The sequence below is a fragment of the Martes martes genome (assembly GCF_963455335.1).
Source record: "Martes martes genome assembly, chromosome: 14".
In the NCBI taxonomy this organism is placed as follows: Eukaryota; Metazoa; Chordata; class Mammalia; order Carnivora; family Mustelidae; genus Martes; species Martes martes.
In genome coordinates, this window is record NC_137902.1 from 47632563 (window position 1) to 47646742 (window position 14180).

Below are 14180 nucleotides of genomic sequence, written 5' to 3' on the forward strand. Positions count from 1 at the left end.
AGAGGGCAGGCCTGGGCCAGCCTCGGGGCTCCCCGGACACAGTCTGCACAGGCCTCATGCCACAGGAGACCAGGCAGAACACTGAACCTCAGTCTTCTCTTCTGTACAATGGAAACAATCCTGTACGCTGATGCCCCTCTTTCTTGTAAGATGGGGAAACTGAGTCAGCTGAGACATAAGTGACTTGTTTAAAGCTCTAGTAAATGGCAAAGCCCCAGATCCAACAGGTTGCTTTCTGCTATGCCTGCTTACCTCCTGGGAATGTGTAAAGAACTAATGAGAACCGTCCTCCTCCTCCTCACTTCTTACTGAGTGGTTCCTCAGTGCCAGGTGGGAGATACAGTGACCTCACTTGAGCCTCCTAGGAACCCTAGGAGGTGGCTCTCATTACTTCTGTTTTCCAGACAGGGCCCCGGGGGCCCAGAGCGGTTCACTGGCTTGCCTGTGGATGCACAGCTGGAGTTAGGATATGAACTCGGGCTCTAGGGGGCCAGAGCTCCCGGGCAGCTAGAGAGTGTGCATTCATGAGTGTGCATGCATGTGCTCATGGACATGTGCCCATGGACATGTGCCCATGAGGCCATAGCTGCAAACAAGCGTGCCCAGGCCCGGGGAGCCCTCACATCTCTGTCCGTCCTCCCAGGCACTGAGCAGCAGCGTGTACAAAAGCGCCTCGCCGTACGGTTCCCTCAACAACATCGCCGATGGCCTCAGCTCCCTCACTGAGCACTTCTCAGACCTGACCCTCACCTCTGAGACCCGCAAGCCCAGCAAGCGGCCCCCGCCCAACTACCTGTGCCACCTGTGCTTCAACAAAGGACACTACATCAAGGACTGCCCCCAGGTAAGGCGCCCCGCTTCTCTGGGTAGAATAGGCCGAGTGGCCCCACCTCCCCGCCCCCAGGGCCCCTTCCGCCAACAAGTGGCCCTGTGCCCTCTGGTCTCCATCTTCTCCTCCCCTCTGGTATTTCTGAGCAATCTGGGTGAGGGGCCCCAAAATGAGGTTCCGGGCCTTCACGTCTCCGCCAGTCTTCCTGCCAGGGTGGGTCCTGTTACAGTGGGGCAGGACGGGGGCCAGCGGCCTCCTCGCAGCTCTCCCGAGAGAGACCCCATCTCCTCACACTCACAGGGAAAGAATGCGGGCTCTGGGCCAGGAATCCAGATGTGCACCCCCTCCCCCAGACCCCACCTCTCCCTCCTCCTCAGCAGTGTTTCCTCAGTCTCCTGCCTGTAAGGGGGGAGGGGAGAGGGCCTTGCCCCTGACTTTGTGCCCCCACAGGGTAGGTCTGGGTGAAGGCCTCGGGCACCGCAGGCTGGGCCTCTCTCTCAGCGTGGGAAGGGGGCCAGGCGATGGAGAGTGTGGGGAGTAGCCCCGTCTCCCACCCGGTGCTTCGCTGTGATGGGCTGGGGCTCCTGGGGGCAGATCCCACTTGCAGAATGACTCCTGACTCTGACCAACTGGGCTCTGGCAGTCTGGGGAGAGAGGTTAAGGTCGTTTCCAATACAGTACGAGATGGATCCGTGATTCCTTTCCCTATTATTTTTTCAAAATTTCTAATGTTTTTATAATGTGTTTTTTTGCTTCTATTTTACATATGTCATGGAAATGGGATCCTGGAAACTCAGAAAATCCATGTAGTCTTACCCTCCAGATGGTGGGAGCCCAGGGTGTGGCTGGGTGGGGCGGGGTGCCTCCAGACGAATGGAGGCTGAGATGTGCTTGCTGCTTGTGGCTCTTTTCAGGAATAGCTGTGCCGTGCTTTAGGTCCTCGCTGCGTGAAGTATGGCCAGGATAGGGGCCTGGGAGCTTCTCAGAAATGCAGTCTTAGGCCCAGCCTGTAACTGCATTTTAGTAGAAGTCCCAGGACCTGTGTATACCGATGATCTCAGCCTCCCCCCACCCTTGGTCAAGAGAAGCCCACCCCTGACCCTGAGTGTGGGAGCTGGCCCACTGATGGCTGTTACCAGACCCCACACTCCAGTGGGCGCTGTCCACCCTCAATATACGCAGGAAGCCAGGGGCCCTTGGGATGAGGATGTCCCAGCTCAGGGTAAGACCCCTACCCCCCCAGGGGTTCTCCGGACGGGATGAGGAGCATGCAGGCGACTAAGGATCCCGTTGGTCCTCAAGGATGTGCCCCTGGCCCACCCTGGCAGCAGCCCCTTGCACCTTCCCCAGCTGAGCCTCTGCGAGGGGACTTTCAGTCACTTCCATACCTTGGAAACTTCCCTCATTGTCTCCTGCCTACAGCCTGTGCTCACAATTAGCCGACGTGTCAAGTCTCTCATTAGCCTCTCGTTACGTGATGCTTTGAGTGAGTCAAGCACTCACACGGGATCATTGAGCCAGTCTGTGGAGGTGCTGGAATTTCAACCCCGGCCAGCAGGTGACATTCAGACACCAACAGGGGCCCTTGGGGCTCCGAGGAGGTGTGCCCGTGCTGAGCTGGAGGTCTGGGAAAGCTTCCAGGAGAAGGAGAACTTGAGGGGGCTTGGCTGGAAGAAGGGTGAGCAGTATCCAAAGGCAAGGGATGTTGAGGCAGAGGTGAAGGGATGGTGAAGGCGTGCGGGTGAGTGTGTGTGCATGCCCAGCCCTCTCTCCAGAGGGTCCAGGGCTCTCCTAAATGTGGGGACAGAGGGTCCCTGACCTCAGTGCCTCTCGATTTCCAGCACAGTGCAAACCCTGGTTCTTCCTTTATATTCTTTTATATGGATTACATAGCAAGTGCATTGGTGCAGGGCTCTTACCTCTTCTGCAGAAGGAATACTGGCCCCATTTTACAGGTGAGGAAACAGAGTCTCAGAGAGCTGAAGTGCTGGGGAGGGGCAGAGTGTCTGTGAGAGCCCCAGGCTTGTGACCTCAGTGCTCTTTGCTTTCTCGAGCATCCATACCAATCCAGGCTGAGACGCCCATGACCTCTGGGGCCTCAGTTTCCCTCTTGAGCTGGTAGAGGCCCTCTTCGAGCTCTACCTCAGACCTGATTCTATTGGAGACTCCTGCAGGCCCAGGGACCTCCTCTACCAGTCATGAGAGTTTCATCATCTGGGAAACAAAGCTAATGAGAGTACTAACACAGAGTAACGTTGTGAGGATCCAAGGAAGTAATGCATGGAAAGTACTTAACACAGTGTCTGGCATACAGTAAGCACTTAATAAATGTTGACTAGCATTATTTTTTTTCCTCCCTTGGGTAACGATGGGGAGTGTGCTTATTTGGCAAGGTACTAGAGATTTTGGCAGGCTGGAATATAATTAGATGCTCTCCACCCTCACCTGACCACAAACTCCAGGGGCAAGTGCTGGGCTGGATTCATCTCTGTATCCCCTTGCTGGACCAAGATACCACACACAGCAGGTGCTCAGTGTAAGCCTTCTGGAATGAAGGAATGGGTAGACAAGGCTTTTATAAGCTTGGAAACCTCTGTTTCAAATGTAATATTATGAGCTCAGTGTATAGGATAGTTAAAAGTGGAGTGGGAGTGCTTGTTTTGGTAACACCTTTAGTGAGACAGAATCCACATACCATATAACTGACCCATTTAAAGTGTAGAAGTCAGTGACTTTTAGTATATGCAGAGCTGCTCAACCATTACCACGATCTATTATAGAACATTTTTTTTAAAAGTTTTTATTTATTGAAGTAGTCTCTATACCCCGTGTCGGGCTTGAACTCACTACCCTGAGACCAAGAGTTGCACGCTCTACTGACTGAGCCAGCCAAGTGCCCCAACTGTAGAATACTTTTATCACCTCAAAGAGAAACCTCATACGCTTTAGTTGTCACTACCCCCTGGCTCCCCAACTCCTAGTAACCCATAATCTACTTTCTATCTCTATACATTTGCCTGTTCTGGACCTCTCATATAGACAGAATCATATAATATGTGGTCTTTTGTCACTGGATTTTTTCACTTAGTATATTGCTCTCAAGGTTCATGCACATAGTAGCATTTATCAGTTCCATGATTTGGGAAGTGTTCTGTTCTATTTTCTATAAGAGTTTGTGAAGAATTAATATTAATTCTTCTTTAGGGGCACCTAGGTGGCTCAGTCTGTTGAGCGTCTACCTTTGGCTCAGGTCATGATCCCAAGGCCCTGGAATCAAGTCCTACATAGGGCTCCCTCCTCAGTGGGGGAGCCTGCTTGCTTCTCCCTCTGCCTCTCTCATGCTCTCTCTCTCTCTTAAATAAATAAATAAAACCTTTAAAAAAAAGCCTTCTTTAGATGTTTAGTAGAATTCACCCATGAAGCCATATGAACTTGGGCTTTCTTTTGTGGGTAGATTCAGATTTTCTATTTCTTCTAGAGTCAGTTTCTGTGTTTTGTAGAATTTGTCTGTTTCATCTAAGTTATCAAATTTATTGTCATAGAGTTGTTTGTAATATATTCTCTTACAATCTTTTTCATTTCTGTAAGGTCAGTTATAATGTCCCCCTGTTTTCTTTCTGATTCTTATAACTTGAGTCTTCTCTCTTTTTTTCCTTGGTCAATCTAGCTAAAGGTTGTTCATTTTGTTGAATTTTCAAAGAAACAAATTTTGGTTTAGTTGACTTCCTGTACTGTTTTTCTGTTCTCTGTAACATTAATTTCCACTCGAATCTTTTTAAAAATTGTGGTAAATTATATGGAACATAAAATTTACCATCTTAATTATTCTTACATGTATAATTCAGTGGTATTAAGAACAGTTGACCCTTGAACCACATCGGTTTGAATGTATACATGGATTTTTTTTCAGTGAATACAATACAGTGCAATAACTCTTTTCTCTTCTTCATGATTTTCTTAATAACATTATCCTTTCTCTAGCAAACTTTTTTTTTTTTAAGATTTTATTTATTTATTTGACAGACAGAGATCACAAGTAGGCAGAGAGGCAGGCAGGGGGCGGGGCGGGGGAAGCAGGCTCCCTGCCGAGCAGAGAATCCAATACGGGGCTCAATCCCAGGACCCCGGGATCATGACCTGAGCTGAAGGCAGAGGCTTAACCCACTGAGCCACCCAGGTGCCCCTCTAGCAAACTTTATTTATATAGTATAGAATACATGTAACATGCAAAATATGGGTTACTTGACTATTTAAGTTATTGGTAAGGCTGTTAGTAGTTAAGTTTTGGGGGAGTCAAGAGTTACACACTGATTTTTTTTTTTTAAAACAACACTTTCTTCTTTTTTTTTTTTTTTTAAAGATTTTATTTATTTATTTGACAGAGAGAGATCACAAGTAGGCAGAGAGGCAGGCAGAGAGAGAGAGAGGAGGAGGAAGGCTCCCCGCCGAGCAGAGAGCCCAATGTGGGACTCGATCCCAGGACTCTGAGATCACGACCTGAGCTGAAGGCAGAGGCTTAACCCACTGAGCCACCCAGGAACCCTACACAGAGATTTTTGACTGCTCCAGGGCATGGCACCTCAGCCTCCACATGGTTCAAGGGTCAACTGTACATTCACAGTGTTGGACAATCATCACTATCCACCACCAACCATCACCATCCATCCATCTGTGGAACTCTCTTTTTTGTGTGTGAAACTCTGTACCCATTAAGCAACAACCCCCTTACTTCCCCCAGCCCCTGGCAACTACCATTCTACTTTCTGTCGCTATGAATTTCACTACTCTAAGGACCCCGTAGAAGTGGAATTACATAGTATTTGTCATTTTGTGATTGGCTTATTTCACTTAGCATAATGTCCTCAAGGTTCGTTCGTGTTGTAACAAGTTTCAAAAGTTCCTTTCTTTTTTAAGGCCAAATAATATTCCTCTGTGTGTGTGTGTGTGTGTAGGTGTGTGTAGACCACATTTTGTTAATCTAATTATCTGTCAATGGACAACTGGATTGCTTCCACCTTTTGGCTATTGCAAACACCACTGCTATGAACATAGGCGTGCAGCTAGCTTGAGTCTCTGCTTTCAATTCTTCATTCTAATCTTTATTGTTTCCTTCCTTCATCTTGTTTTAGGTTTAGTTTGCTCTTCTTCATCCAGTTTCTCGAGATGGAAAGTTAGGTTAATGGTTCTACATCTTTCTTCTATGTTTAATATAGATTTTCACAGGTATACATTTTCCTCTGAATTGCATCTTATAATTGTGTGTGTTGTCTCTTCCCGTTCATTCATCACAGAATATTTTCTGATTTTCCTTATGGCTTCTTCTGTGACCCACTGGTTATTTAGAAATGTGTTGTTTCATATCCACATATTTGTGAGTTTCCCAAATGTGTTTTAAAAATGATTTCTCCTTTCATTCCACTTTGTATTATTTTAGCGCTTCTAAGTTTGTTGTGGTTTGTTTCATAGCATTTGGGTTGTCCTTGAGGATGGGCACTTGAGAAGTGTCCATGGGCACTTGAGAAGAATGAATTCTGCTGTGGTTGGAGTGTTCTGTAGGTGTCTGTTGGGTCTAGTTCACAGTGTTGTTGGTGTCTTCTGTCCCCTTGTTGATGTTCTGTCTCATTCTTCTAACCATTGTTATAAGTGTAGGAGTGTTGAAATCTCTATTATTGTTCAGTTAACTATTTTTTCTTCAATTCTGCCAATTTTTGCTACGTGTATTTTGATACTCCTTTGTGAGCTACAGCGATGTTGTAACTGTTGTATTTGCTAATGAATTGGTCCTTTTATTGTTCTAAGGTGTCCCCATTTATCTCTAATAACATTTTTTTTTGGTTTGTTTTAAAATCTAATTTGTCTGATACTAGTATAGCCGGCTTCCTTATGGTTACTATGTACATGATAGGTCTTTGTTCACTTTACTTTCAATCTATTCATATCTTTAGATCTAAATTGTGTCTCTTGTAGGCAGCATATAGTTGGATCTTGGTTCACCTTCTATTCACGTTGACAGTCCCTGCCTTATGTTTGGATTGTTTGATCCATTCATATTATTGTTAATGCTTTTATTAATGCTCATTTGATATATGCAATTATTGATACAGTTGAATTTAGGCCTGCTGTTTCACTTTTTGTTTTCTGAATTACTCATGTTTTTTTTGTTCCTCTGTTCCTCCTGTACTGCTTTCTTTTGCATTAAGTGATACTTTTCTAATGTGGCATTTTGATTTCTTTAATGATTTTTTTCTACTTTTTAAAAGCTATTTCCTTAGTAGCTGCTCTGGGGCTTATTTTACATATCTTAACATGTAAAATCTGCTTCAGATTTATACTGACTTAATTCCAATGAGATCTAGAAATGTGACTCCTTTATAGCTCTGTTCTGTTTTCCTGATTTTGGGGGCATTATCGTTATATGTATCATATCTTTGTATGTTACAAATTCAACAATACTTATAATCATTACTTTTTGTAATTTTATGTGTCTCGGGGAAGCTGGAAGAAGAAAAGAGAGCAATTATATGCCCATAACTTTTGACATCTTAGCCCTTTTATTTCCAGCTTGTTGCTCTCTTCATTTGTTCCTGTGGACTCAAGTTACCACCTGGCATCATTTACTTAACCCAAGACAGGTTTGCTTCTACCTGCCTCTTCTGTGCTGTTATTGACAAATATCTTACATTTCCAAATGTTATAGGACCAGATAGTACAGTTACATACATACTGTTTTATGCACTTGCTTTTTAAATCAGCTAAGAGGAGAAAGGAAAAGAAAAATTCATTTGTGCTATCTTTTATAATTACATAACCACCTTATCAGAGCTCCTTGTTTCTTCATGTGTATTTGCATTATGTCTGGGGTCACTTGCTTTCAGCCTGAAGAACTTCCTTTAGCATTTCTTGAAAGGTTGGTGTGCCAGCAATGAAATTCCTGTGTTTTTGTTTATCTGGGAATGTCTTTATCTCACTTTCATTTCTTAAAGATAGCTTTGCAGGGTATAGAATTCTTGGCTGATGGTTCCCTCCACCCCCCGCTTTGAGCACACTGAATGTTACCCCCTGCCCTCTGGCTATCACCATATCTGATGACAAGTCAGTTATTAATACTGTTGCAATTTCATCTTAAAGGATGTGTCCTTTTTCTCTTGCTTTTTCAGCGTTTTCTCTTTGTTTTACTTTCAGCAGTTAATTTGATGTGTCTATTTGTGGATCTCATTGTGTTTATCCTACTTGGACTTTGTTGAGCTTCTTGGATGTGTTAATTAAGATTTTTCATTGGATTTGGGAACTTTTCAACCATTATTTCTTCAAATATTTTTTCTGCTCCTTTCTCTCTTCTCCTTTTGTGGAATGATTTTTCAGTAGTCTAAGTGCTTTTAAAATCTTAAATCTAACTGGAGGTAGAACGGAACCCTAGGCATTCACTGCCGACAGCCTGGATAGTGGCACCCAGGAACCAGGAGACACTCTGCAGCCCCCAGTGCAGTCAGGAAGGCCAAGGAAGGTTGGGGCTGCCAGCTCTGGTGGCAGCAAGAATGCCAGCTGGCTGTGAAAGAGGCATGGTTGCTCTCTGCATGGCCCACCTGCAGGCTTACCTGTGCATCTCACATTGGCTTCTGCACCCCAGCGTGGCAGGCTGTGAAGACCCAAGTGGCAGCGTTCCATTCTGAGCCAGGTGCACTTGAGCCTGCATGGGTATGGGGGTTTGTGGTGGGGGCTTGGCATGGTGCCACCTCTGTGGCCGGGATGCACAATCTGTCCAGGACAGAGCTGGGCCCAGGACATACTACGGAGTGTACAGGAGCCCTGTACTCTGTTAAATGATTCTTTTCCAAACTGAAGGGTGGAGAGAAATGTCCAGAGTTCAGTCATTGGACTGATGGGGCTTCTCATAGGTCCTGGGGGCAGTGTGAGGGGGATTGGGCACTACAGGGGAGCCCCCTGAAGCAGAGGCAGAAGGTGCTGGAAACCAATTACCAATGATGCTGAAAGGCAGCCCCTCTTTGTGGGGTGAGGTGGTGCCTGGGCCAAGGTCCATCTCCAGCCAATGTCAGCACTGGCCCTAGAAGGTCCAGGAGTCAAGAATGTCTACCATTCAGTTCTTGAAAACCCTGTGTCTGCAGCTGTCTCCACCCTGTGCCAGGTGTCGAGTTCCAGGGTAATAATAATATTAATAACAGTGATACTAGTCTGTACACACTGAGTTGACCACTGAGCTGGGTGTGAAATATGCATCAACTCATTTAATTTTCTCAAAAATTCTATCAGGTCAATTTCCAGATGATAAAACTGAGGCCTAGAGAAGTTAAGTGACTTGCCTAAGGTCATGTAGTTAGAAAACAGCAAAGATATGGCATGTAGGCCTTCCTCATTCCAGAGCCTATGCTTTTTATTTTTTATTTATTTTTTTAAGAGAGAGAGGGGTTGGGGAGGGGCAGAGGAAGAGGGAGAGAGAATCTTAAGCAGACTTCTCACTGAGCATAGAACCCGACTTGGGCCTCAATCTCATGACCCTGGACCAAGACCTGAGCCTAAATCAAGAGTCAGATGTTCCACCGAATGAGCCACCCAAGCATCCCCAGAACCCATATTTTTAAAATTAGGTTCTGTGATCTGCCTTCACATCCAGACTTGGATCTCCACTATCATTCTCAGAAAGTCAGGGTTCTTTATTTTTTTACTTTATTTTTAATTTTTTTTGATATTATTTAAATTCAAGTTAGTTCACATACAGTGTATTAATTGTTTTCAGAATGTCAGGGTTCTTTCTTTCTTTCTTTTTAGTCAGGGTTCTTTATAAAGATGGGTTTCTGGAAATGAGGAGGGATGAGGATGATGTGAGTAGGGGCCATAGCAGACCTGGCCTGGCTAAGCTGTTGTGTCTGGAAGATTGGAGCCCTGGCCCAGCCCCAGGGTGTTTGTGGCTCCTTGTGCAGTCAGGAAGGCCGGGGTGGGCTGGGGCAGCGAGAATGCCAACTGGCTGTGAGAGAGACATGGTTGCTCTCTGCAGGGCCCACCTGCAGGCTCACCTGTGCATCTCACGTTGGCTTCTGCGCCCCAGCATGACAGGCTATGAAGACCTGAGTGGCAGCGTTCTGTTCTGAGCCAGCTGCACTTGAGCCTGCGTGGGTATGGGGTTTTGTGGTGGGTGCCACCTCTGTGCCCAGGATGTATGGTCTGTCCAGGACAGAGCTGGGCCCAGGACACACCAGGCTCCCAGCCCTCTCGGAGCTCCTTCTGTGTGCCAGGCCAATGTTCTGTAAGGCCCCATCCCTGTTCTCAGTGGGGTAGACAGAAACACTGCGGGCTGTTCAGGGTGGCCAGGCTCTGGTTGAGGTTCGTAGCGAAGGACTGCCTTGGCCTGGGGCTTCATGTGAAGCCTCCAAGAGGAGGAGTCTAGAACTGGGGTGGGAAAGGCTTCCAAGCAAGCGTGTAAATAATGAGGGTATGCTTTCCGGGAAGCTCGAGCCCTTGGCCGTGGCTGGCGTGCGGGGTGCCTGAGGGGAGGAGGGGAGGTGTGGCCACAGCAGGTGGTGAAGGGCCCGTGTGCCAAGCTGCACAAACTTGGACTTTATCTGGAGGGCAAGGGGAAGCCATCCAAGGATTTAGGTGACATGCTCTGATTGGCATTTTGAAAGCTCACACTGGTGGCAGGTCGGAGGCCAGGCCGGAGGAGGCAAGACTGCAAACAAAACCAGTCCAGTAATGTGGACGGATGATAAGACCAGACATTGGGCAAGGAAGGGTGAGCAAAGGTTGGAGGTGAGGGGACAAATTCCAGGCACTGTAAGAAGGTACCGTCTCTGGGGCATGGTGACCACTCTTGGCCACCTTTCCTCATCTCTAAAATGTATCTGCGATTTGGGGTCCGTCCCCTGATGGTCCACTCAGTGTCTCTGTAAGGAGGAAGCTGGGTGTGGATGAGGGCAGGACATCAGGACGGGCGTCCTTGCCCTAGGCCCCTGTTCACCCTTCATGGCGGCTAGGCCCAGCCACACTTAGCCTGGCAGCCTCCCCATCAGGCGCTGAGCTGGGAGCAGAAATTCTCCAAGCTCTCGGGCTCTGTCACTCCCTGGACGTTCTCCGTGGTGGTGGGGAGGGGGCTGCTTATATCTTTGAGGGAGGTCTGAAGGGTGTCATCACCTGTGCCTCCTGTGTCCAGTGAAGGACCGGGCACTGTGAAGGGTCCGGGGAGGGCCTGAGCCCAGGGGAGCTGCCGTTCCTGAGTCAGCATGCCCAGGGCTGCTAATGAAATCCAGATGTCAGACAGAAAACAATCATCGCCCCCACCCATCTGGCAGTTCGGGTTACTTGGAGATTGCAAAAGAAGAAGAAAAATAGAGCAGGGAGAGAATGGATCCTAGAACAGCTGAAACCTTAGAGGTGGCATGTAAATAGTTTCAGGGTCTTGCTCGGATGAGGGATGGGAGGCAAGAGAAGAGCAAAAGCTGGCCCAGGCCCCCTTCCCCACCCCAATCTCTACAGCCCCCGGACCTTAGCCATTGGATTGCTCCCCACTTCAGAGCAGGCTGGGGTCCCTGTGGGGCTCTGTGACCACTAGCCCTTGTCCAACCCTTACCTGGGGTTTCCAGCCCCCCATTCCTGCCCTGACCTCACTGCAGGCCTGGGTTTCCTCTGGGGCTGGAGCTGGGAGGGGATGGCAGAGAGGGACTGAGGGCATGCAGAATTTTCCCTGCAGAACCCTGGGCTCAGGATCCTTGATTAGTTAGGAGCCATCCGTGTGCTGGTGGGGAAACTGAGGTTTTCTCACAGTACCAGGCCGGGACTACATGTTGTGAAGGATCCATAGAGTGCGGAAGGAAGAAGGAGGGGAGAAGAAGGAAGGAAGGGAGGAGGGAAGGTGGGAAGACAAACAGCGCCATTCCGTGACTCCAGCAAGGAAGGGCCGGCCCGGGGCTGGCGGCCTGCATGTGTACGCAGTAGTTCTGCAGGGTTCCTCTGGACCCTGGGGCTGGCCGCCTGGCCAAGGGGCTTGGGCTGTGATGTCCCGCACTTGGCTCAGGACCTGGAATGTCTCAAGCGTTCGGGGAACGTTAGCCGGGATGGGTGCTGACGGGGGGTGGAGGGCCTCCAGATGGGCGTACAGGTGCTGATGCTGGAGAAGGACCCCCAGCCAGTGCGGCAGCCTCTTCTAAGACTCCGTTTTTGTGGCGGGGTAGTTCTGAGTACAGGCCCTGACGCCTGCCCTCCTGGGTTCGACCCCCGGTCCTGGGATATATTAGCTGCGTGTCTTTGGCAAAATTAATGGAATATCCCTGGGCCTTAGCTTCCTCCTGTGTTAAGATGGTGATCGTGGGATGTTATGAGGATACATGCGTTACCTCATCTGTACTGCTTAACAGGGAGCCTGGCACCTCATACACACGGCAAGTGGGATTGTGCTAATGACCATCATTCCTGTTATGCTCAGCTGGTTCGGACTGTTTTAAGACATTCTAGAAGTCTGAGACAGTGCTTCAGGGCTGTGGGCTTATCAGAGGGGCCTGGTCCCAGGCAGAAGGGGCTGCCTCTGGGACGGGCCAGAAAGGTGCAGAAGAACCTTGGGATGGGGGCAGGGGAAGCTCTTAGGACTTTGGGTCCTAAGACAGGAAGGTAGGGACTGGATCCTGGAGGCTCCATTTTGCCCAAGTGGGTGCTGCAGGAGGAGGGCGCTAGGCATGGATGGAAGATGCCCAGGGCCTCCTCTGGGCTGTCAGCCTCCCTCTGGCCCAGGCCGAGGGATGGCCCAACCAAGTGCTGGCCCCGGCACAGACAAGTGGGAGCAGCTGCGGTTGTGGGGGGAGGCAGGGCGCAGGGCGTGGGGGCTCCTTGGGCAGCCACTTGTCCATCCTTCCTGCTGTCCCGGGCCTGGCAGGAAAGAGCCCGAGAGGGCCAGTTTCACATCCTCAGCTGCCAGTTCTCCTTTTGAGTGGACCACAGAGGGTGACTCGGAGCCCCCAGCGTGTCAGGTGGCCTTACCTTCTCAATCCTCTGCCCCTGGGCCCTGAAGGACAGGGATTTTGGCAGAACAGGGAGCCAGGACCCGTCCCTGGTCCTTGAACCACCTGCAGGTCTTAGTGGATAGAGGGCAAGCAGTTGCATCCTTGGACTGAATAGCTCCCCAGTGTCACTTCCTCCAGGCAGGCTTCTCTGATTTCTCCTGTTCTCTAAGCCCAAAGGGACTGCTTTCCTCTGAACACCTGAAAGAGCCCATTCACTTACTCTTTAATTCCTTACCTGCCCATGGCCTCCTGTGTGCCAGGCTCTTGACCTGCCCCCCACTCACACAGTTGTTTTCCTCTTGGAGTAGCTCAGAGCCATGGAAACTTCTGACAGGGTCAGCCCTTGGCCCCTTCAGCCTCACTGAGGACTGGAGAGAGCAGGGCAGTAGAATCTCACAGAGCTGGGCTCTCAGTCCACACTTCTGCCTTTTCCCAGCTGCATGTCCTTGTGCCCGTCACACAGCGTCACCTGGGTGTCTGTAAAATGGGCTCGCCCACTTTGCAGGGTGTTTTTGGGAAATGGGTGCGCAAAGCGACTGATACAGAGCTTGGCATCACATGGCCTCCGGAAAATGGCAGTTATTAGTCGTGCACCATACATTGTGGGGCCTCCCGAGCCTTATCAGCCCTCATTTGTAAAGGAGCCTGCCTTCCCAGGGTTGGTGGGAGGTAGGTGAGAAGCAGCCTGGGGTGCAGTGGGCACCGAACCTTCCTCTTTCCTTTTCCCTGCCCCACCCCCACCAGCAGCTTAACCACACACACAGGTGCACGCCACACCTGCGTGTACACATGCACACCTGGGGCTCTCAGCCTCTGCCTTGGCTCATGCTATCCCCCCTCCCCACAGCTCCCTTCCCTCCTCTCTTTCCTCCTACCGCTTTCAGAGCCCAGCGGAACCCCCCTCCCTCAGGTGACTTTCCAGCCATCCTAGGCGAGCAGCTCTCCTCTCTGAGCCCCACTTTTCATAACCGGCACCCCAAAGCCAGGCCTTCAGTGGCTTCTCACATACTGCCTCTCCATCTAGGCCCCAGAGGACAGAGCAGGCCCCTTGGGTGCAGGCTCTGCTCTGCCCCAGGCCTGGAAGGTGGCCCCACCGATGCTCCAGGAGGCAGTGCCTGCGTGTTTACCATTTGAGGTCTGAGCCTTCCCCTGCTCCAGGACTTGGCCTGTGCCATGCCTTTGGCTGCTAATTCTCTCTCAGTTTCTCCATCTTCTCCCAGCCCAGCCCGCGCGTCCCCTTTCGTGTGGAGCATCCCCTGCGCCCGTCCATGCCCCCTGCCTTGCTGCTACCCCAGTTTGCTGAGCCCCACCTAGCGCTGGGCTGATCTGCACACAACCCTCTGTCCTAC

At 49.6% G+C, this 14180-nt stretch overlaps 1 protein-coding gene across 1 annotated transcript in view; it reads left to right on the forward strand.

The window, feature by feature from the left end:
• ZCCHC24 (zinc finger CCHC-type containing 24) overlaps positions 1 to 14180 on the forward strand; it is a 60064-nt gene that overhangs the window by 11769 nt on the left and 34115 nt on the right. The window contains exon 2 of the mRNA XM_080822440.1: positions 644 to 844. Within this exon, the coding sequence (XP_080678566.1) occupies positions 644 to 844 (201 nt within the window). The remainder of the gene's footprint in view (positions 1 to 643; positions 845 to 14180) is intronic.